Here is a 24,583-nt window from a genome sequence, read left to right on the forward strand (position 1 = left end):
TCATTTTATACACTGGCCTTCTGTGGTCACTTCCAAATGACAGCACTAGCCAGAGAGTAGAGACTACACACTGTGTGTTGGTGCAGTCTCCTACCACCTAAAATTTCTGTGAATCTGAGCTCTGCACACTTGCCTGGAATTTCTGGAGCCTGGCTCTGCTGGCCGCATGTGTCCAACACACAGCTTTGTTTCCCCACTGGCTGCACAGGGCTGGGCACACACATGCTTGAAATGTATGGGACACAGAACATGAAAATACTAATGCTGAGGGAAAGATGCAAAGAGCTCTTGCTCCTAACAGCATATGAGAAAACAGAGAGGATCAAGAGATGCCTTGCAAAGGAAGAGACATCCTTCAGTTGGATGGTCTCTGGTGGGGCCCATTGGGCTGCAGAATTAGCAGCGAAGGAAAAGATCGGCATTCAAGATGACATTTGAAATTGGTGAGCTGAGCAATTGGTGAGTCCCCTTCCATGTTAGCTTCTCATGCTAACAGAGTCTGGGCCTCATGTTCATCGAGTCAGGTATGTTTGCAGCTTGGTTCCTATGGCCTGGGCTGGCTGTGACCAATCTCTAGATCCTGAAGTCTGCCATCCAGGCATGATGAAGGGGCTTTTCCTCCCTGGCCTACTTACCTGAGGCTTCAAGCAGTTACCATCTGTCTCAAAATCATCTACTCTAAAACTCATCCTAAAACACAAATAAGCCTTTCAGGGCAAACAATTTCTGACTCAAAACCAATTCACTGAGAACCATAGTAAACCAAGATCTCATCTTCAATTGTCCAGAAAACACAAACCCTCCATAATTTGACATAGCATAAAGAAAAATACACACAAGATTTGAGTCCCAGTTGAATCAAGTGATCTAACCTCTCCAAGCTTTGACTTTCCGCATCTGTAAAATGGAGGCAACGCTAAATGTTTATTTCATATGGTAGACTCAGGGGAGAGCTCAGTGTAATTCCTTAGAAGGGGTAAATACTAGTTCAACAAAATAAACACCATGAAATGGGTGAAAGGGGAGTGGGATAGACAAATGAAGAAAAGGAGTGGGGGGAATACAGTAAAAAATTCAATGCAGGGATTAGGAGTGATGAGAGAATATTGAAAGGGATGACACTGACCAAGACACATTATATTCATAAACTGCTTTGTTGAATAACAACTCCTTTGTACAACTACTTAAAGATAATATATATGTATATACAATAAAAAGGAAAAATACTAAGTATCCATTTCATAGAACTGCCATGAGGATGAAAGTCCCAGGATTGTGTTTGAGCCAGAGCAGGTGGTGCATAAGTGAGAGTTGTGATTCATATAACCATCATGCCCTGAGGACCACGGATTTTCATGTGGGAGCATAGGAATGAAAGCACTGTTAGAACTGGTACATTATGAATGGGGACACTTTATAGATGAATGGAGTGGCCTGGACTGGTGATTAAGCAAAGTAGAGATGATTAGGGATTATGTTCAAGGAGTGAAAAAAATGACCTCAAAGCACAGAATAAGCCACTACCAAAACAGGTGACAGCTAGAGGTTTTCATATTCAGATTTCACCAATGTTGTGCATGCAGGTGCTCCTAGGACCTGGGAGTGGTACTAAGTAGCATCACTCTTAGTTCTGCAGTCGTGTGTGCTCTAGATATGCAGATATAGCCACCTGTAGGCTTCTGTGCTTTTGTCTACTCTAGCTCCCCCACACAACCCTGTTCAGTGGAGACTAGCCCAGTCTCCTGGGGTAGAGTTGTAGGTGCCACCTCTAGCCCAGCTGCCCCTGATCCAGCCACTATCTTCAGTATCAAATCTTGGCTGGCATCCTGCAGGCTCTGGGAATGAGTTCTGCTTGGAATGACCTGGGAAAGATGGAGAGGACAGGAGGCTCATCACTGTCCTCCTGGACAATAGACAGAACCTGGATTGCACAGTACTCAGAGTGTGCATCCTGCAATCCCACATCTGTCTCCAGAGCCACTTGGGGTGATATCTATGGGAACATCTCTTCACAAAGCACCTGAACATAGCAGAAATGTGAATGTTCACCCTACCACCATCACAGGCCAGAGAGAGTGCCTGAAAATGCATCTCATCACGAGGACTCAGATCTACAAAGGGATCATGTCCCCATGTGGAACAGCTAGGTGAGCGGGGCCTGTTGGAGCTGCGTTGTGTCCTGGACCACTGCCCCTGGTCTGCTGGCAGGATGAACGGGATGCTTGGTAGAGCACCAAACGGATTCATCAGGAGATGGTGACATCAGTCAGGCCCTCACAACAGGGTTAATTAAAGTGGTGGGGAGAAGGTCCTTGCTCTTTCCCGTGCCAGGGCAGGTTGCCCATGCTGGGCCTGGGAGGGGCGGGGCCTGGGCTGCAGAGCTGTCCAAACCTTAAGGCTATGAGCATGTGCAGAGCAGGACTGGGTTTACAAGGCCATTCCTGAGGACCAGGGCCTGGATGCAATCAATGCGGTAGGGCCCTGTACCTGGACACAGCCCTGTCTTAAGCCCTGGCACTCTCACTAACCCTGGTCCTTCCCACTTAGATGTGTGGCCTCACCCAGGGCCAGGATCTGCTGACCTAGGCACCTTATACCTGACACAATAGGCCCACTAGTCAACATAGCCAGGGATGATAGTTCAAACACCTCCCCCAGGAAGCATTCCTCAATGTTTCTTCTTTGTAAGATCACTTAAATTAGCCATGCCTCATCTGGCATCTGGAAATAGGGATGACTGCATATCACCACCAAGGAGCCACATGAATCTATTTCTTTTTTAAAATCCAAGTAAAAAACACAAAGGAAGTCCTTCATGACCATTCTGTAGGTGATGCACACCTTGGCCTCTCAACCACTCACTCAGCTAGTAAGTGCTGGGGTGACAAATACCCAGGTGGCTCTGGGTAAAATGTATGCTTTTGATGACTGTAGTTCCTCATGAGCTGGGATCAAAGTAGGAGCAGGAGCAGAGAAGGTCAACTCCTGAGACCAGGGCAGCTTCCATCTTATCCCATCAGAGCCCCATACACCATCCCATCATCTTTGCTGAGGGCACTGGGTCTCCACTGGCACTTCATGTTGTAAATGACTGATAAAGGACCAGCAAAAATGTTCCAAGAGATCATCATTTGTGTGTGTGTGTGTGTGTGTGTGTGTGTGTGTGTGTGTCTTAAGGCTTGAACTCAGGCTTTCCCTAAGCTTTCTTGCTCAAGGCTAGGGATCTATGACTGAGCCACAGCTTCATTTTTGCCTTTTTGAGTGCTTAATTGGAGATAAGAGTCTCGCAAATTTTCCTTCCTCAAGTCTTCAGATCTTAGCCTGCTGAGTAGCCAGGATCATAGGTATGAGCCACGGGCACCTAGCATGATCATTATTTTGACAGAACAACATAGCTAAAGGAATGGATCTCAAATGACCAAATCCCAAACGTTATGGCAGCTTTGGTGGGACTAGGGAGCTTTCTTTCTGGCAGCCCTGAAACTGCAATGACATCTCGAGCCCCTAAAAGCTCAGGGTATTTGGGAACCTGAGCGTTTCTTTCTTTGGTGCTTGGTTGCTACCGCAGGTCCCTGCATATACTGTACCCCAGTGCCTGATGAGCAGACATCACAGTGTCATGGTGTCTTTCCTGGTGAGGGATCTCACTTCAGGATGCCTCCTCCAACCTGCCTATTTTCTCCCACCACCTTACCTGTCCAGATGAGGAGGGCCCTGCCCTGTCTACACCACAGCCTACAGGGGCTGGGCAGAGACTCAAGGAGGCAGCTTGAGGGTGAGGACCAGAGCCTGGGCTCAGTTTCAGGGCAGGCCACTGTGTCCTACAGTTCACATGTGCACACTCACACACACACACACACACACACACACACTCCCAGGCCACAGACAAGCACATGAAAGAGCCAGCCTTCTGCAAGCCACTTAATCTGGACACTGCTCTTAGGTGCTATCTTCTCCTGAGTCTGCCTGACTGATCTTACCACTGGCTCCTTTCACATCTGTTAAATCATTATTCCCAGGGAGGCTGCCTTGAGTCCTTGCTCTGTGCCCAGTGATAGGGCAGTGTGATGAGGGTTCTAGTTGAGGAACAATCCTCTAACTTTGCCTGGAAATATAGAGGAAGGCTTTTCAGAGACAATGATAATTGGAATGGGTTCTGAGGGTTAAATAGCAGTTCATGAACAAAGGCATTCCAAATAAAGAAGGCAGCATGTGCAAAGAAGGACAAAGTTGTGTGTATTTGAAGGCCAAGCCCACAGGGTGCTTTGGTCTGGGTCTATGTTGAATATACTTCTAGACACTGGGATGGCTGCTGGGGGAATCAAAGAAGGGAATAATGCAGACAAGAGCTGAGAGGCAAAGAACTAGCTTCTTGGTTATGGCCCCTGGGCCTGGATTGAAGTTGGTACTTCTGCTTTTTTGAGTTACTTGATCTCAAATGTGTACCTGTGCAGGAATGAGTGCATGTATTTATTTAAACCCCTAAGAGCTGAGTTTTCCTCTTAGGCAACTGCCAGGTCTGTTAAGGCAGGCTTTGTTTCTTGCAGGCTCCCACTGCCCAGTGGTCCCTGCCCTGGCAGCCACAGGCCAGTCCACCTTCCTGTACAGCTGGAATGGAGCATCCCACGCATACTGCTCTGCACAGGGCTTCCAAGGTCAGCATGGGGCTGGGAGATGTAAGAAAGAAAAGTGAAAAGGAAGAGAGGACAGGGGGAACAGCCCTGGATGGGAGCAGCTGCTTATCATCAATGTTTGCTGAGCACCTAGCATGTGCTCCATATCCAGCAAGCCTGCAAGCTCTGTTTGATTATTCCATCTTAAAGATGAAGGAACTGTGGCTCAATAGGTGGAATGGGAGCCAGCCTCAGCCCTTGTGAAGTCATATTGGAAACATGGATGTCTCACGGGCTTCCAATGACCCCATCCTCTCTGGACACATCCAAGAAGTGTATACTGTGTCCTCGCTGAGATTCAGTTGGTGCTCCAAGCTGACCCTGGGGCATGGCAGGAGAGGGCCACCCACACTCATGGAAGGACAGATAAGGGTCTGGATCTTGGCTTTGCCATTGCTGAGGCCCTCATGGCTCCAAGTGCTTGTCTCAGTCTGAGGTTGTGGTGGGGTGGATGGGCTTAGAATGTGAAGTGTGCATTATAGCTGGGCCAGATGCTCAGCAGCTAATGTCAGCACCCCTTCTCCCCCCCCATTTAACTGTGCAAACAAGAGCAGCTCAGCAGGAGCCGCCCCCCCCCCCCTCCCATCATGTTCCAGGCCAGGCCTCTGCCCTACATGATGGCACAGAGTTTTGGCAGGAGAAAAAAAAAAAAAAAGCCAAGGCAATGAAAATCCCACAGGGACACACATTACTTAGCACAAGGCTAGGTCTGACTAAGTAAGCTCACCCAGACCCCAGCAATCTCCTCTTACCCCAAGAGGCTGTGTCATTGGGGGGTCCTTGTGGGCCTGTGGCTGCTGGGGGCTGGAAGGATGAGCTAGGCTTTGATGGATGGGGAGACCTCTGACCAGCACAGCTAGGTCAGGGCGGGAGCAGGTATAGACCTGTTCTTCCCTGAGTGAGAGGAGAGGAGGAAGTACAGGGATTGGGGCCCAGCACACCACCCAGGGAGCTTGGCTGGGTAAGCTGAACAATGAGGAGCTGAGGTGCTGACTCACCTAGACTAGCGCAAGCCTGTGGGGTGGGATCTTCCACTGGTGGCAGTGATCGGGGAGGAAGGGGAGGAGGGAAGAACCCATATTTAATAGCCAAGGGAGGGCTTTGCTCAGAGACCTCCTGGATAGGTCAGTGAGGCCAGACAGGCAAGCAGGAGCAGGCCCTGGGGGCTCCATTTCACAGACAGAAACACTGAGAACCAAAGTGATGGTCATAAGGCTATGCTAGGTATTGGCAGTTGCTGCTGAAATGTTGAGAGCTAGGTGTTCCCAGATTGGTCTAGGGACTACCAAAGATTAGATGGGGAGGGCCAACACTTGAGGATGAGGGGCCTATTCCTCCTCTCCAGGTAAATTCTTGGGGTGACTTAGGCCTCAGGGGAGGGTGGAGAAGGGGTACAATCTTGTGTGTCTAATGCCTGCCTCTCTGGCTCAGTCCTGTGCTTGCCCTTCTCATCTACATCCTTTTTTCTAGTTAATTGCTATTCTCTCTGCAGAGGAGACAGCTCAGAGGCTCCTTGCCTGGAAGCAGGTACTTGGTCTGTGATAGCTCACATTATCTGTCCAGCATGGGGGCTTGTGTTTGCAGGGACCTGAGCATGCTCATTGTGAATGGATACATGGGTGGGGTGGATGGATGGATAAATGTGTGGATAAGTGGGTGTATGGATAGAAGGATGGATGAGTAGACAGATAAATGGATGGGTGGGTAGATGGATGGGGTGGATGGATGAATGGGTACAGTAGGGACAGTGAAGAATGAAGAGAAAACACATGGTAGCTCATCTCACAGCTTCTAGCTATGTGGCTTGAAGAACAAACCAGGTCTAAGCCCGTGTCCTCATCTGCGGAGAGCAACAGTAACAGCAATCCTACATACCAGTCATAAGACAGGACACAGGTAGAGGAAGCAGGTGATGCCTCCCAAAGATACATCCATGTTCTGATCCCAGCCTCTTGTGAATGACTGCATGCAGAAAAGGAGATATGGCAGATGTGACTAAGGTGAGGAATTTGAGATGAAAATATGGATTATTTAGGTGCCCCCAGATACCATTACAGAAGTAAAGAAAGATTCCCCACAGAATGGAGGAGGGCCACATTATATGGAAGGTAGAGAGATTGGAGTGATGCAGCTATGGGCCAAGAAATGCTGGCCACCACAGGCTGGAAAAGGAACAGCTTCTGCTCAGAGTCTCTCTCTCTCTCTCTCTCTCTCTCTCTCTCTCTCTCTCTCTCTCTCTCTCTCTGTGGGGGGAGGGGGAGGGAACAGGACCCTGCCCACCTCTTGATCTCTGCCCAGTGATGCTGAGCTGAGATTTCTGACTTCCAGAATGAGGAGGGAATGAATTTTCGTTGTTTTAAGCACAGAGTTTGTGGTAATGCGTTCCTGCAGTCCCTGGCATTGATACTGGTATGTGAAGCGTACAGTGCTGGGGGAGGAGTCAGAGCATCACTGTCACCATTGTCAGCTTCCTTCCACCACTCTGCACTCTCAGGGCTTGTGTCATTCTGAGATTGACTGAGGCCCAGGTGAGTGCCCCCTTTTTGTGCAAACAGGCAGGAAAGAGCCCCTCCACATTGTGCTGGGGCACTCTTGGCAGAGGAGAGTGTTTGAACCCCGTGCTCCAGCTGCCAGGCTCCCGAGGCTCTGAAGCGTGCCTCCTCACTGCCACTGGGATTACACGGTCACTGACTCCCCACAGTGGAATCCACTCAGCACGCAGCCCTGGCATGCCAAACCCTCTGCCTTGGCGATCACGGTCTGCAGGCCCCACCCTGCCTCTGGGCCAAGGTGCCTGCCACCCACTGGGATCATGGCGTCATGGGGTGGGTGGGCATGGCCTGTGTTCCTTCTGCCGTCACTGAACTTTCCCATCAACCTTTGGGATGAGAGCTGGATTTACTAAGACTCAACCTTGTGATGTGCCCCTCTTCCTTCCAGAGCTGGGGTGTCTCCATGCCAGAGGGGGAGGTGCATGGATCTGCTTTCACCAGGATAGCTCTGAAAGCTGGCTTGTGCCTGCTGTCCCAGGGCCTACTGGTAAACAGAGACAGCACCTTAAAGCTCCCTGGAAGGAATCCATCTTCCTCCAAGATTTTCTTTGTTGGTTTTGGTTTTCTTGGACTCTTTGATTTTGTTTTGTACATGAAGTTGTACATTGGCAAGCTTGCTCACCACATTTCCCATACATCCATGTAGAAAGTTCCAGAAATCAAGTCCTCTCCAACATGTACTCAGGGATTGCATAGTTAGAGACATATACTGAATTTGTCTGGAGAACACAGACCCTCTCCTCCCCATTCCCCATCTCCACTCATAGCTTATGTGCCCTGCATTCAGTTCCCTGTGTACCTCGCCAGCAGTCTGTCCCAGGACCTGGCTCTGCACACAGGAGATTGGACCACAGCACCCAGCATTTACTGTTGGCTCCTGAGGCCCTGCAGCATGGCCTTGAGTGACACTGGAAGTGTGTGTGGTGGTGGTGGGGTAGCTATGGTTCAGGCTAGACTTGGCTAGGACCCCACACACAGCGGGGTACTTTTCCAGGGACTACCCTGAACTCATACATGAACAAGCCTCGGCAGAGTGCGAGAGCACCTGTGACAAAGTTGTTTGGGCACTGCTGCTGGAAACATACAGTGACTTCTAGTGTCATGGAGGGACAGCTGTGACCAACAGAAACAAGAAGTCAGCAAAGAATGAATCTACTCTGCTGGATGGGGTAACCCAAGAGGGCTCCCAAAGGAGGTGGCATCGGAGTCCATAGACTCTTACAGGGATGGAAGGAGGCTAGGGGCTAGTACAGGCCTGGTGTTCTGAGGCAGGCTAGCTGGACAAATGGCAGTTCATGTCAGGGAACAGCTAGGAGTCTGGAGGTTCTAGATCTAGCCTGGCGGCTGGTGAAAAGAGAATGTGTGGAAATGCCAAAAGGCAATGATCATCCTGAGACCCATGTTTGAAGAGGAAGTTCTTCTCACCCAGGTTTGTCATCAAAGAACATACCAGACATAAATGGAGGGAGTTACTTGAAACAAATTATATTAACCATGGAACAAGTGGCCATTAATATATGAAATGCTCCCTTCAGAACAAAAGGAAAAAGAAAAGATGGGCTAAACAGCTGACCAGGCATTTCATGAGAAGGAAGCACAGTGGCCAATAACTATAGAAAGAACAAATGGAAATGTTGACATTACCCCACTGCTGTTGAGTGCTGGTGAATGCTGTTGAAACCACCCAGAAAAAATCTGAGAAGCCCCAGACTCAGCAAATCCATTTCCGGACAGATGTTTGCCCTAAAGAACCCATTCATAGCATGCCAGAGGATGGTACAAAGGTGTCCAGCAGCCATGTTCAAAGACACAGATGTATACCAGATGCCAGTCAACATAAATTGTGCCAGAGCAATGAGAAAAGACTTAATGAATAAAGGAATAAATGGACAAATGAATCAATGAATGATAGGATGAATGAGTGAGTGAGTGAATAAAGAGCACCACATGATATGGGTGAAATCCCAGAACATAATGCAAATAGACAAAAACAAGTTCCCAAAGAACACCTCTAAAGAGATTTCATTTACACCAAGGGCAACAAAGCAAAAGTAAACAATATATTGCCATGGGAATAAAACACAAGGCAAACGCTTACAGACATGGGGGAGGATTAACTGGAAATCCCAGAGGAAGATGAAATGGGGTTGATCTGGGGTAGGCAATAGAGGGCAATGGGAGATCAAAGGTGCTGGCTCATTCCCAGTGCTCTGGCTGGAAAGAAGATGAGGGGGCATGTGTCATGCTGACTCTCAGATCTTGTGTGTGTGTGTGTGTGTGTGTGTGTGTGTGTGTGTGTGTGTGTGTGTGTGTGTGTACCAGTACTGGGGCTTAGAAACTGTCTCTCACCTCTTTTTGTTCAAGTTTAGAACCCTAGTAGTAGAGCCATAGCTCTATTTCCAGCTTTTTTTCACTGGCTAATTGGAAATAGGAATCTCATGAACTTTCTTGCCACTGTGGACTTCGATTCATAATTCTCAGATCTCAGCTTCCTGAGTAGCTAGGATTAAAAGCATGAGCCACTGGCACCTGGCTGACTCTCATATCTTAAGCATACCTTTTTGATGTTTTTGTAAGGCTTCAGTATTTAGCAGAACCAACTTGTATGGAAAGGATGGTTGGGTGAAGTGGGTCTCTGCTGAGAGGTTGGCTGAGTGGATGGAGATTTTGGGATGGGGAGAGAGGGGGCCTAAGACTGGGGTGGAGAACTCATGTGGTCTTCCAGGAAGCATTCCAGGGCTCTGCGGTTGTTCCCTGATCACTCAGAGGCCCATCTTGGCTACAGCATTTATCTGCTGCTCAGGATCCCTCCCAGCTAGGCCTGGCCCTGTCCAGGACCAACACACATCTCTACCCAAATGGCATACCAGACTCTGCTGAGTGCTGGCTTTCTTTTCCTGTTGCTCTTCTGAGGGGCTGTAATAGAGAAACCAGCGCTGTCAGCTGACACAAAGCAGATATCTTACTAACTAAACACTGCTGTTTGGGTAGGGAAATGAGGTTATAATATTGCACCTCCAGAGGAGCCCATACAAGTAAGCTCCAGGAAGATTCAGCCACACATTCAGCAGAGGTCTGTTCACTCACCCACCCATGACAAAATCCTCTACCACCACCCCCCTCCTCCTGAGTAAAAAGGCTAGAAGGCTTCACTGTTCCAAACACAAAATTCCAGGAACATAAAAGACAGGAGGGATGATACGAGGGAGACTCTTCTTCCAGTGAAGTGCTGACTTGCAAGGGAAAGGATGGGACGTGGGGGCTGGAGGCAGCCTTGAACTTGACCACTGTGTCTATTGGGACCAGGAACACAGCTGGGCTGGGGAAGACGCAGGGATGGGAGGAACTGGCCATAAGGGTCTCTCAAGGTGAGCTGGGCATGGGATGTGGGGTCTTGGTCTGTAATAGAGTTTCCCTTGTCTGGGTCACTTGGGCACTGCTGAGCCGAATCTTCCAGAAAGTCAACACATTAAAATCATAGGTAGGAATAAGGCAAGTGATGGTCTGGGGAAAGGAGGTGGGGAGGCCTTTGTGAAAAGGGGGCTTCATCAGGCTTCATGAGAGCCTGCGTGCGAGCAACGAAGAAGTCCTGAATGGCCATGGATGGTAGCCAGGGCAACCCCTCCCCAAAGGGAACTTCAGCTCCACCAGGCTGCCAAAGTATTGCATGGAATTTCCTTCCCTGCACTCTTGTCAAAGCCAGATGGACAATCCCAAATGGTTTAGATAAACCTCTTTCCAGATGGCCCTGCTGCCTGTATGTCCATTAGTGTACATTTAGGAAAGGTCCCCTCCTCCTTAGCAGTTCCAGGTCTGCCTGGGAGTGGAGGTCCCTTGCTGTAATGGGAAATCACCCCAAATGCAGTTGGGCAGAGGTGTGGGCCTCTTGGCTGATCAATCCCTCTTGTCCCTGTTTTCCTGGTCTCTGGATTCCAAGATCCCTTCTAGCATACCATCTCATAATTGCTGTTTCTGCCAGATAGACAGAGTTGCTGTTTCTGCTTTTTAGACAGCCAATGAGATCTCAGTGCAAGGCTGCTTGTACCTCAGAGGCAGGAGTGGCAGGTCACACACGTGTAATCCCTGTTACTCAGAAGGTCAAAGCTCAGTGATCACGGTTCAAGGCCAGCTCAGGCAAAGTTAGGAAGACTGTCATAAAAACAAGATACAAAAGGCTGGAAGTGTGGTCAATGATAGAACACTTGCCTAGGGTGCTTGAGGCCCAGGGCTCAGTATCAGTACTGAAAGGATGAAAAAAGACCTTGTCTTGGTGGCCTTGAGCTAAAGTGCTTGGGACACAGAGCTCACTGTCACCTTGACATGTGTGACCCACCTACTCCCTACCTCAAAGGCCAGTCCACCCCACCTGTGCCTGGAACTTAACTGTGAGTGATGAATGTCTTTGGCTGAGGACTGCTGTTTTCTTGCCTGCTGGCCAGGCCAGTACACTGGAACTGTGAGGAGGGTAGTGAGATGTCTAACTCTCTAAGTTCAATGGGGACACAGGAAGATCTTAAGCTTGGAGGCTGGGAGGTCAGAGCTCACTGGCAAGCTGAGTGATCCTGGGGAGTTCGTAAGCACTGAGAACCTCTGGTTTACCCTGTGAATTGGGGAGAGGATCAACCAGCTTACGGGGCATGGGAGGGCTGACCATGGCACTACCACGTAGCAGCCTGAAGAATGGCCAGCACCAGTGTACGCACTGTTCTACATACTTTGTTAGATAGATTCCCATGACAATAATAAAGTACCCGAGAGAAAGGTTTATTTTGACTCAATTATAGTTCAGGATCATTGGGCCCTGTTGATTTGAGTCTGGTGGCCTAGTACATCATGGTAGGAGCAAGAGGAAGAAGCATCTTTACCTCATGGCAGCCAGGATCTTGATAGTCTCTTCAAGGCCACATCCCTATGACCCAAGTTTTTTCTGTAGGTGTTACCTCCTAAGCAACCCACCACCTCCCAGTAGTGCCACAATCCTTTCACACATGGGACTTCCGAGGAGCAATCCTTTCACACATGGGACTACTGAGGACACTCTAGATCCAAATGATAGCTCTTGTTATGCAACTCAGTTCTTTACTCACAGTTCTATGAGGGATACTGAGGAAAAGTGAACTTACAGAGGTCAACCAACCAGCTCCAGGATGTAAACAGAGTAGTGGGTATAGAAAGCATTTGGATCCTAGCGTCACCTGGCTCTGCCTCTGTCCTGGGGCATGTAAGGTGGGAAATGTCCAAACGAGCTCTAAGGGACAATGGGAGGAACCAGAAGGACAATTCCCAACCATACAGATCTGGCCAGCAGCCCTTCCCCACAGCTGCATAGCACACCCCCTCCTCTGGAACAGACTGTGTCTACACAGCATGATTTGCACCACTCCTGTTGTTGGCTCCTGCTCCTAGCTGACCTCACCAGTATTCTCCAAAGCCCAGAGTCAGGCAGCTCCTCTTCTGTGAGGGGCTGCCATTCGGCAAAGATCAAAGACCAAGCATCTTATCAGACACATTCCTCATTAAACTTTTACAAGCCAGATTTCATTATAAATGAGCTGTCTGCCTCACACTGCCAAGCACATTGCTGTGCCTGGAATCTGATGTTCTCAGAGCTAGGGGGAGATGGTAGCAGAAGAGGCCCTTAAGACCACATTGCCCAGGGTTCAAATCCCTGCAGTGCTACTTTACTAGAAATGTGTTATGGTTTGAATCTGAAATGTCCCCTGAAGGCCTGTGTGTTAAAAGCTTGGTGGCTAGCTGATGGGGATTATGGAAGTGATCCAATCACCAGGTCTCTAGTGAGGCATTCATTCATTAATGAAAGAATCTACCCATGGGGTCATAATTTGATGGCATTGTAGGAGATGAGGAAAACCAGGAAGTGAGGCCTGGTTGGAGGAGGTACTCACTGAGGGTGTGCTCTAGAAGGGTGTGTCTCGAGGTGCCCCTTCTCATGTCTCTCTTCTTCCTGGCTGCCATTAGGAAAGATCCTCCACTGACCCATGCTCTTGCTGCTTTGATGCTCTGTCTCACCGCAGGCCATAGTAAGGGCAGACCCTGGTCTGAAACCTCTGAAACTATGAGCCAAAAGAAACCTTTCAAGTCATCATTGTCTGTTACTTGTCACAGAATGAAGAGTCTAACATGAAACCTGTCACTGGTTGCACTTGGCCTTGGGTGCCTCAGTTTCCTGCTTATGCCTGGACAGTGATAGCGGTGTGTATGGCATGAGCTGAGGAGGCAGTGTCCAGAGTCTTGCTTTTATTTAATTATTTTAGTCAGTTGTAGGAGCTTGAACTCAGGGCCTGTGTGCTGTCCTTGCAATTTTTTTTCTCAAGGTTAGTGCACTACCACTTTGAGCTATAGCTCCATTTCTGGCCTTCTGGTGGTTAATTGGAGATAAGAGTCTCATGGATTTTCCTGCCTGGGCTGGCTTCAAACTGTGATCCTCAGATCTCAGTCTCCTGAGTAGCTGATATTACAGCTGTGAGCCACCAGCACCCAGTGAAGGTCTTGCTTTTGATTCTCAACTGGGCTGACCCAGGGAAGGAAAAGGCCCTGCCTGCTGGAGTGCCTCATGGCCATTCCCGCCACTGTAAGCCAGGGAGATATGGCAGCCACAGAGGAGGGTGATGCCCACACAAGACTTTCTGGGCCACCTTTCTGCCTGCTGTCCAGTTTCTCTGTCAATTGTGGCAAGTTTTTAGAAGACATTCCTCAAGACAGGAGAGCAATGTAGGCAGACTCATGTGAGGATGATGGACAAGGCCCATGGTAGGTGGCCTTGGGCCCACCCAGCATCTCCGCTCAGGAAGCAGACAGACACACCCTTTGGAGGTCTCCTTCCAAAACTCAGAAGAAGAACACACATGTTTGCCAAGGGAGGAGAAAGTTATTCAAGAAACACACACAAAGCCGATCCTCTGTGACTAGTGAACTGCTAGGCTGAGCCGAGACTCAAGAAGAACACTTCTAGATTTCTTTCTGTCCAACCAGCTGCCCTTGGTAATGAATGTGGACTGAGTCATCCCAGCCCAGGCAAAGGCTGTGAGTCATGGGTGGAATGTCGACTGGTCACACTGCTCTGGTACAGTCTTAATGAACATTGACCTTGGAAAAAGCCATCTTCAAATCCCTCAAGACTGATATGTCCACGAGCCGAGACCGGTAACAGCAAAGAAACTACCTTCTTAAGTGAGAGCTCCCAATCCAGGCACTAATAATCCCCATTAATATGTGCTTGTCAGGACCACGGGAACTTGGCCATTCTTAACTGCTCTCTTGGGGGAAGGGGGAGCTCTGAGTAACACACACTTTGCATACATGATGATGAGGATCTGAAAGCCCCTGCACCCATAAGCTGGCATTCCTTCTTTCCCTAACATACTTGGGCCAGTGTGTTGGCTTTCAATAAGGTGATAGTTACAGCCCAGAGCCATCTGTCCCCTACCAGCAAGCACCCCACTCTTGTCTCCTTCATATGACATGGCTTTGGCATGATGTGGATACATCATGCCATACATACATACATACATACATACATACATACATACATACATACATTGCTCAGGAACAAGAGATCTTCAGGGAGCAATTAGCAGTGGTCAGGTCTAGAGTTCAAAGAGAGTGGGAGTGATGGAGGTCAGAGGTCAGGTAGGTGCCAAGAAAAGAGAGGAGGGCTGAGGTGTGGGAGCTATTCTACAACTTAAGCTCCAAATCTTCTGTAAACGGAGTCTACAACCAAGTTTAAGTCAACATGGAGGGTCTCTTCTGTAAGTGGGTTAGCAAAAAACACCAAGTAAATTGCTATAGCCAGGGAAAGGGTTCTACACCAAGCTGGTCATCTGAATTTCAGAAGCCAACAAATAGCTCCAATCTCCTTTCCTAGGTGTCTAATAGTCAGCGTGGGCTCTTGTGACTGTCCCCAAACTCTGGCTTGTGGGTGCTATAAGTAAGCAGAGTCAGGCTTTATCATAGCTAGAAATAAACTTCTGGGGCCAGGGCCTGGGAACAAGCATCTTCAAAATACCCTGGTTGTTGAGATGAGTGAAGGCAGTAGAGAGAACTGGTCTTCTTGAATCCTGACAGGGCAGGGTAGGGCAGGATGGGGCAGAGTGGGGCAGAGCAGGGCAGACCCCACAAGCAACATAGGAGTTGAAGGTCAACTCCAGTCTCCTGAACCAAGAGCATGAACTTCTTCAATATCTAGAGAAGTAACATGGATTACTCCTGGCCAAAGGCACACTAAGGACACAGAACTCTTAGTGCTTGTGTGTGTGTGCACACATGCATGCTGGTCCTGGGGCTTGAACTCCGGACCTGGGTGCTGTCTCTGAGCTCCTTTGGCTCAAGGCTAGCACTTTGGAGATAAGAGTCTTTGCTGCCCAGGCTGGCTTTGAACTGTGATCTTCAGATCTCAACTTTCTAAGTAGCTAGAATTATAGGCTTGAGCCACAGGCACCTGGCAAAACAGCAACTCTTGCTGGGGGACCAGAGTACTATTCATCCAAATTTCCCAGAACACCCTGCAAGACTTTCCAAAGAGCATGGTCTAGGAGGGAGTCCAAAGTGCTCTTCCCCAGCTAGCACCAAGGAACTGGAGAGAGACTACTGTCAACTGTTGGCTCCATTCTCAGCGGCCTTCTCTTTTTAGCCTTGGGAAGACTCTTGGAGACTCAGATGCACATCTGTGTGGGTGTCACAAGAGAACCTCCTACCATTTTTCTTCCCATTGCCTATGTCTTTATACAGAGCAAAGACACTGCACCAAGAGTCCATGGACAGTGCTCTTTCCTCTTCTGGAAACTACCAGCGTCCGATGAGGCACCCTGGAAGGGTCATCCTGAATAGGAGCAGGGTGTGGGTGAGAGTTTAGTAAAAGCCATTCAGCTGGGAAAAGTGGCCTGATGCTGAATTTTATGCCCAGCTCCTCCCTACTCCGTTGCAGCCTGGGGCCACTTGGAGGCATCTGGCAGGTTCCTTGTGTTTCCCACCTGTCTCCTGCCTATCTCTAATGTTTTACTTTTCCTCTGAAAACAAATATGGCCACCCTCTTGTTTCCAGGGGACAACGGGGGCATCTAAATTCCTTCATTGGGGAGAAAAAACAGACCTCCCCCTTCCTCAATGGTTCCTTTACAGTCCCATTCTCCATCTCCCCATGCTAGAGTCATCAGTCTCTTCTTCCAGGAACATGCCATATCCTGCTTGTACCACATACCCCTCAGTCTGGAGAGATCCCCTTTTCAAGTCTACAACTGAGAAGAACAACAAAAACAACAATGACTGCTAACACAGACCTTCCAGACTAGTCTACAGGTTGTACCTACAGTGTCCTGGTTTAGTTTCAAAATAAATCAGTAAACTGAGTTATTGGAATTATCCCAATAGATCTGGTTTCTTTACAGATGAGGAAATTAATCTCTAGAGAAGTAACATGGATTACTCCTGGCCAAAGGCACACTAAGGACACAGACCTTTTAGTATTTGTGTGTGTGTGTGTGTGTGTGTGTGTGTGCATGTGCATTAATTCATGCTAATCAAATCTCCCCTAGCACATCAATGCAGGCCCTTGTCCATGACTGAATTATTTCTTCAGGGAAGAGGGGCAAAAGAGTCTGCCACATGGGTGCTCTATCTTGGGGGGGAGGGCTTGATGACTGAGCAGTGGGTGATAGAAAGGGATGAGGCTATAGTGGCAAGTGAACCCTTGCACAAGCCATGAAAAGTACTCCAAGTGACTCCAAGTAGGAGGCCAAGGCTCAGACTGATGACAAGAGATACCATACCTCATTTACTATGCAAAGTTTGTGTAATTAGACACATTTGGTGCTGGCAAAGAGAAGCAGGCTACCACTAGGACTTGATGGATCAGGGTATTCCACCAGCATCTAATCACATTAATTATAGAAGCCAGGGCCACTGAGCCATTTTTCTCTGGTGCCTACCTGGGATAGCAAAGGGGTGCAAAGGACAGAGGTGAATCTATCAGTGTTCATGGCCTGTCCTGAAGCCTTTGTAAATTGAGTGGGAATTCACTGTCTTGAGAATAATGTGGAATCATTATGGGTATACAAGCTCTAGAACTTCCTCTTCTGCCTGCCAGTGGCACATGATAGCTGAGCCCTCCTTAGCTGGGGATGGGATTAGAGCCTAAGAAACTGGTCTCCTTAGCCTTCCCAGACACAAGCACACCGATCTTTATAGGGGTGACATGTAAATATTATTGCTTCTTTCTGAGCTATGTATGGCTTTGGCATCTACAGGGCCAAGCTTATCACCCCACCTTATAGAACCATCATATGAACTGATGGGGTACCAGACTCTAGGGCAGACCTGGCCCACTGCAGGCAGACATGGGTTAATTATCCAGCACTTCATTGTAGCCTACTGGATAAAGCTAGACTCAGCTCTGGGGCTTAGTGAACCCAAATGAGTTGAGTAATGGTCCCTAAGCAGATCTGCATCTTGAATCCTGGGATTTGGGGATGTCACCATCAGGGACAAAGGGGATTCTGCACATGTCATTATATTAAGGTTGTGAGATGGAGTGATGATTCTGGATTATCTGGGTGGGTCCTAAAAGCAACCACAGTTGTCCTATGAGAAAAGTGGAGAGAGAACTAAGTCAGAAGAAGAAGATATGATGCAAGAACAGGGAACAGGAAAAGGTTGATGCGAGGTCAGGTTAGGGTTGCAAGCTAAGGAATGCAGGAGGTGTCCAGATATGAAAAAGCTATAGGAACAGATTCTCTTCTAGGGTCTCTAGAAGAAATTGGCACTGTCAATTCCTTCCTTTTAGGCCCGTAAGATTAAATTTCAATTTCTTGCCTCCAGATCTCTATGAGAATACATTTAGATTATTTTAAACCACTCAGCTGGCGTTAATTTGTTATAGCAGCCACAGTAACCTAATACACATTTTTCAGGTAACCCATCTAGTTAAAGAGCCATGTAGACCAATGAATGACAAGGGTGCTTCCATGAGCCACTAGTTCATCCTGGCCTACTGCCTGCCATCATCTATCTTCTCTAGCCCCTGGAGCTCTATTCATGCTCACTCTCTCTAGCCAGGAAGAAAGAGGGCCACATAGGGCATCCAGGGAAAGCCAAAGCTAGGAAGGACCCAGCTGAAAGTTCCCTCTCAACCCAGGGTGGGTTTTGGCTGAGGCTACCTCACTCAGTCTGTCTGTAGCCTGAGGACCTCAAGCCCCGATCTGTAATAGCACTCCTCAATGGTACAGATCACAGGCCCCATCACAGGGACTCTTTCTATACAGATCTGGGCCCATGCAGCCTGACAATCTGTGTCTCCAACACACTCTCTGAAGAAGCTGATGCTATAGGTCCAGAGCTTAGGGACACCAACGAACCAGGGACAGTGTCTAATCGTAAGGGTCATATCTGCTGCCAGGAAAGGATAAGCTGGACTCGATGGGGACTTAGGGTTCACACAGAGCTCCCAAAAGAAATGCCAATGCTGCTAAGGGACTGGGCTCAGAGCCATGATGGTATTTCTAACTCCCTCATTCTCTAAATGGGTAGTTCTCAGGGCTTGCTACTTAACCTCTTGTGCTGCCTTGGTTTCTTCATTGCCACAGTGGAGGAGACACAAAATGACTGTCTCTTGTGGTGGCAGAGATAATGAAATGGTAAGGATTACATCAACAGTGCTCACCCATGGGGAAAAGTTCTTTGAGAAATGGAAATCTTCAGTTTGGGGATCTCTTTACATCAACTCTAAGAGTATAGAGATGTTAGCTGAGACACTTGCAGAGGGATACACATGCGTGGACTTCCTCAGCACAACAAAATTTGCAGCATGTCTCCCACTAACATGTGTCCTAGAGATGAAAATACATAGAAGACCTGCATAGACCAGGATCTATGCCACCCAGGCAGCCAAATATTTCTGAGGAGTCCGAAGTCAGAGGCATCAACCCTCTCCCAAGTAGGGGCCAAACTCCCATGATGATGTTAAAAGTCTCAGAGGCTACTTTAAAAAATATCCTATTATCTTGAAGTACTTGTATAAAAGAGTTATCATTTAACAAAGCAGTTTATGAATACAATGCATCTTAATTACTGTCACCCCTTGCTATGTTTTCAGTAGATCCAATTAGATCCGAAGTCATGCACCTTTCCAGAGGCTGCCAAGGCTGTGTGGCTTCTGCAACCTGCAGTTGGAGGTGCTTTGCAAGGGAACAGACAAAATGAAAAGAAAATGACCCATCACCCACAGAGGAGCCCATGGTTGATGCACACACTCCAGTCAAGTAAGAACCTGGCATACACATGGAAATACAATGGAACGGTTCCAACATGTCATAAAGATGCAGGAGATTACTTGGAAGGACTCCCAATGGGCAAATCTGGAACAATCTCAACAACACAATAAACAGTGACCAAAATAAAGCATAACAGAATAACATGAATATCCACAAATCAAATAAATACACCATAGAAGAAAGGACAGTTCCTCCTTAAAATAAAATTCCAATCAATGCATATGGAGGGAATAACAGAAATAGAAATCTGTGCTTGGAAAACACAATTGTAGTTTCTGTAAAGAATCATGAATGGATGTTTAAATTAGTGGGTAAAAATGGGGCAAGAAGCAAGACTTTTACATATTCTCTAAGAGTCTCCCAGCCAGATATTTATCAGTTACAAAGGGAACATTTTAAGTAGAGAATCCCAGCAGACATCACCTTAAGAAACAAAATCAGCTTTTCCCATGAGGAGCTGTGTTATACCCTGATAGTTGCAACTCCTGAGAAAACACACAACATTGCTTCTATGGTGCACCCCTCTATGAATAATCTGAATGAAATTATGAAGCAACATTAGACAAGCCAAACAGAGAGGCACATTGTACAGTAACTGGCCAGTATTCTTCCAATGTGTCAAGATTATGAAGGACAAAAGAGGTTGAGGAGCATTCCCAGACAAAGATGACCAAGGACATTCCACAATCAGGTGCCAGGGATCCTGAACGGAGGAAATAGAGACATTACCCGGAGCTAACCACACTTGGTTCATGGCCTCCTATCAGTGTTGAATTATATACAGTGTTAGCATTCAAAGATCTGAGGAGAGTATGATTTTTGCAGTTGCTTTTGTATGTCTGAACTTATTGCAAAGTTAAAAAAAACATTAAAAAGCAATGGTTTTGTTCTTGTTTTTGAATAAAAGCTTCAAGTTGGCTATTTGGGGCAGACATTAGGTTTCCTGAAACAGGTGTCAGCTATGGCTTGGCTGGACTTCCAGACACACTGCTCTGAGTGCTCAGCAAATGCTATTGATCTTATTCCAGCAGGAGATGAAGCAGTGGGGGACTGGTCTCTTGCAGGGCTGCTTAGCAAGTGCTCTCTGCTATTATTATATGTTGCTGTAGACACAGAAGCCTAAAGAGAGCACAGAGCCTGCTGGGAGAAGCTATGAAAACAGCTCATTCTGGGGTGACAGTGTGGGAGATCCAGTGCCCCCAGGAGAAAGTGACTCCTGAGCTGGGCTTGGGTGGCCAGGTAGAGGGGACATGTTAGGAGTCTGGGCAGGCAACAGGAGGGGGATGTAGAGACAGGTGACAGACAGCAACATGGTGTGATACTTAGTGAGGTGGCTAGAGGAGTGTGACAGAAGCCTGGGGGCCATTTTGAGCCTGGAAAATGTTCCCTTCCAGGAAGGGGTGGGGAGTAACTGAGAGGCTGGGTGTAGAGAGGAGGCTAAGACCTCTCTTCTGGAATGAGGGGGGATGGAGTAGCAAGAGGCTAGACTTCAAGTCATAAAGACGGAGAGAAATGACATCAGTGAGGGATGTGGAAGCCCCAGGTGGAATGGAAGGGGCAGCACTGGGCCTACTGAATCAGTGCTGGTAAACACAGCCTTCTCCCTGGGGAAGGAAGAGGCCCAAAGCATCTCTTGGAGTAGGGGGATCATACCATGTATTGACACTTGAGACCATTAATTTGGGTGCTCTGGATTACCATGCTGAGCAGCATGTGCCTATAAACACATCCAGATAGGGGCTTAAGGGCCTGGAGCGGCTCTTGCCTCATGGATGGGGGAGGAGACTTCAATCCCATATGGATGGATACACAAGCCCCTAGAGCTGTGGACATGGGTGAGCCAAGCACCCTTCACAGAAAGAGCTAGAGTGTGGTGAGTGTACATGTGTCATGTGTTCTCACACTCACACTTACAGATGGCAAAGGCGCAGACCAAGAACTCCAAAAAGAAGAACCAAGAGAGAAATGGGCCTCTCTGGTGGCTGGGTGGCCACAGACCAGGAACAGCCAGACAGAGGGCAGAACTTACCCATGCACACTCTGGACAGAGTGAGGCTCATAATGGTACCTTCCCTCCTGGTGTCGCATCTCAATCGGCAGGGGCGCGTGGAACGGTGGCAAGAGGTGCTGTGGCACTGAGGAGGGGGAGAGAGAAAAAGGACTTCAAAAACTTTTCCCCTCCCTCAAAAAGCAATTTTCAAAGGGCTTTAAGCTCAATGAATTCCTGAGCAAGAGTAGCCAGGACAAGGGCTCGGTGGTGCCCCATGCTATCACACACCCACGAAGGAGGATGAATAAATAATCAAAGTCAGCCAGAGAATCCTACATCTTCCACATAAAAGATCCCCAACTGCGCTCTTGACAAAGACAAGCAGCTCAGCGCTCTTTGAACTCGGGGAGATTACAGGCAAGCCCATGGAACTGGCCTCCACCGCAAATCAGAGATGACAGCACCCACAGGCTCCCACTCGGCTCGTGTCTACGCTCCCTGGCCTGGTGGCTGTGTGTGGCTTTGGCAGCACCAGATGACAGCCTCCGATGCTGCCATGCACACCTGCTGGAGATATTTACCTAGAACCATCTGTGAAGGCAGGGCCTGCTTCTGTGAGGAAGCCACGTCCTACCAGTCTGCCTTCCCTGTCTTGTGGGCAGCTGTGTGGATCAGTTAAGTCTCCACTCTTAATATTAATTATCAGCCCAGGCCCACTGGCAGTGCCTCCAGGACTGAAAATGCCAACAACACGTGTGTGTCAGTTCCCAGAGCTGAGTCAGCCTCTGTCTGTACTTGGCCTGTGCTCAACAAATCATCATATAATTGTAGGATGCTCTTTACTTACTAAAAAAAATGCTTGGCTTTCTTGGAGGCAAACGTAACTACAGGCTTTAGGAAAACAGAGCTCTTTAAAAAGTAGTTAGACTGGGGAAAGGGCTAAGAAGTGGAGATTTCTCAGCCACCTCTCCCTCAGTCTGAAGGCCACTGGCCAGAGAGGGCAGGGTTAAGTCTGGATTTCTGAATAATTCACACATAGGTCAATGACTAGGTACACTGTGGCAGAGGTGTAAAATTAAGGCTCCCATTCTGTGCAAAGAGGTTATAGCACTGTACTAGGAGTTAAGTAAGCACTAGGAATTAAGTACTAGGAGTTAAGAAGTATGAGTAATTCCCTTTTCATATTATTTTGTAGCCATAACATAAAACTGATCATTTCCAGTCCCCTTTAAGTGTATAGGGGAGCAAGAACACATACATTCACACAGGGTAGCAGTCACTATGCTCCATTCACAGAACCTTTCATCACACCAACTGCAACTGTGTCCCCAACTCCTCCCCTTGCCCCTGATAACTGCCATTCTGCTGTCTGTCTATGAATCTGACTACACTGGGTATTTCCTATCAGAGGAATCACATGGTATTTGTCCTATTGTGTCTGGTTGATTTTACTCCACTGAATGTCCTCAAGGATCATATGAGTCACAACTCCCTTCCCTTTCAAGGCTGAATATTATTCCAGTGTCTGGTATATCTGTCATCAGACACTTGAGTAGAATGCTAAAAATTCTTAATGGGAGAAATCTTTTCTTTTGAAAACTTCACTTTAAAATTTAAATATCCAGTTCTACTTTTATAATTCCACAATTCCAGCACATTCCATGGGGACTGAGAAAAAAGAAAGCACACATCTTTTTGATAAAAATCAACCTGCTAGACTCAAAGAGAACATGACAGAAGACATGTAGCTCAATCTTGGAGGCCAGCTCTCAATTCTGGAGCTGCCCCCCTGAATGCCCATTGTTTCCTGAGGCCCCCAGCAGCCTGAACAGGTGAGCCTGGGTGTTTGGTCATAAACAAAGCTGTGACCTATGGCCCTGTGCTCTGGAGGCAGGTGATCTTTGGGAGTCAGTGGGGCTCGCCAGTTGCCTTTGGACAAGTTTAGGTAGCCGAGTGCGCAGATGGGAACCTGCACAGGTGCTGCTCTAACAACAGCAATTCACAGTAACTCATGGAGCTCCAAGTCCATAGTCAAGACTATTAATTCATTTGCTGTAGGGCAGAGAATACAAGTTACTCCCAAGGTGACAATCCCACGGGAGGGGCTGCACTTGCACAGCAGGACCAAGGAGGCGTCCCTCATCCCAGTGCCCAGCAGAAGAAACAGCTCTCATCTTTCAAAGGTTACAGGAAATGCCCTTATTCCAGTGCTGAGCAAAGCCAGAGCTGTGCACATGCCAGGCAAGTGCTCTACCTATGAGCCACATCTCCAGCCCAGGAAAGTGCCTTTAAAAAACAAAACAAGCCGAGCACCAATGGCTCGCCCCTGTAATCCTAACCTCTCAGAAGACCGAGATCTTAGGATTGGGGTCTGAAGCCAACCCAGCTTGGAAAATTTGTGAGACTCATTGCCAATTAACCACCGAAAAGTCAGAAGTGCAGCTGTGGCCCCATGTGGTAGAGTGCTAACCTTGAGGACAAAGCAAAAGGACGGTGCCCTGAGTGCAAACACCAGTATCCGCACAGCAAAATAAAACAAAACAATTTGTCCAGGAAGACCCGATGACAATATTGAGAACAAGACAGAAATGATTCATAGTCATGTAAGGTGTGTGACTGTTTCTCTTAGCAGCCAACATAGGTGCATCTGTGCTCATCTCACAGGTGCCAAAATGTAGGTGAAAGAGGAATCCAAGGTTATGCCTTAAATCGTAGGGCTGAAAAATAGCAAAGTAAAGAAGACAATCCAGTGCTACTAACAGGCGCTTGTGGGCTCTTCCCTCTACCCAGCCCATATGAGCAGCTCTGGGGTGTCAGGGGAATCTCAAGGTCCTCCTGCCCTGCCCTGCCCTGCTGTGTACTACAGCTCAATGCACACGCAGCAGCCCTGTAGTCCCAGGAAACTTCATGCTGCCTGGATCCAGGATCTTCCTGCCGGCCGGCCGGCTGGCCCTTAGCACTGCCGTGACTCCATCCTCCCCACACTTGCTCCTGTAGACACCAAAGAGGGTGTGTGCACATGTATGCATGTATATGCCGATGTGTGTGTAATCCTGTAGTTGCATGTGCACTGGGAAAGGAGCCT

General features: G+C 48.1%; 1 protein-coding gene across 3 annotated transcripts in view; it reads right to left on the reverse strand.

The window, feature by feature from the left end:
- Positions 1 to 24,583, reverse strand: part of Gli2 (GLI family zinc finger 2) — a 232,660-nt gene that overhangs the window by 34,805 nt on the left and 173,272 nt on the right. For all 3 annotated transcript variants that reach the window (XM_048368932.1, XM_048368933.1, XM_048368934.1), the window contains one exon: positions 21,538 to 21,643. In XM_048368932.1, the coding sequence (XP_048224889.1) occupies positions 21,538 to 21,643 (106 nt within the window). The remainder of the gene's footprint in view (positions 1 to 21,537; positions 21,644 to 24,583) is intronic.

The sequence above is a fragment of the Perognathus longimembris genome, chromosome 20 (assembly GCF_023159225.1).
Source record: "Perognathus longimembris pacificus isolate PPM17 chromosome 20, ASM2315922v1, whole genome shotgun sequence".
Classification (NCBI taxonomy): Eukaryota; Metazoa; Chordata; class Mammalia; order Rodentia; family Heteromyidae; genus Perognathus; species Perognathus longimembris.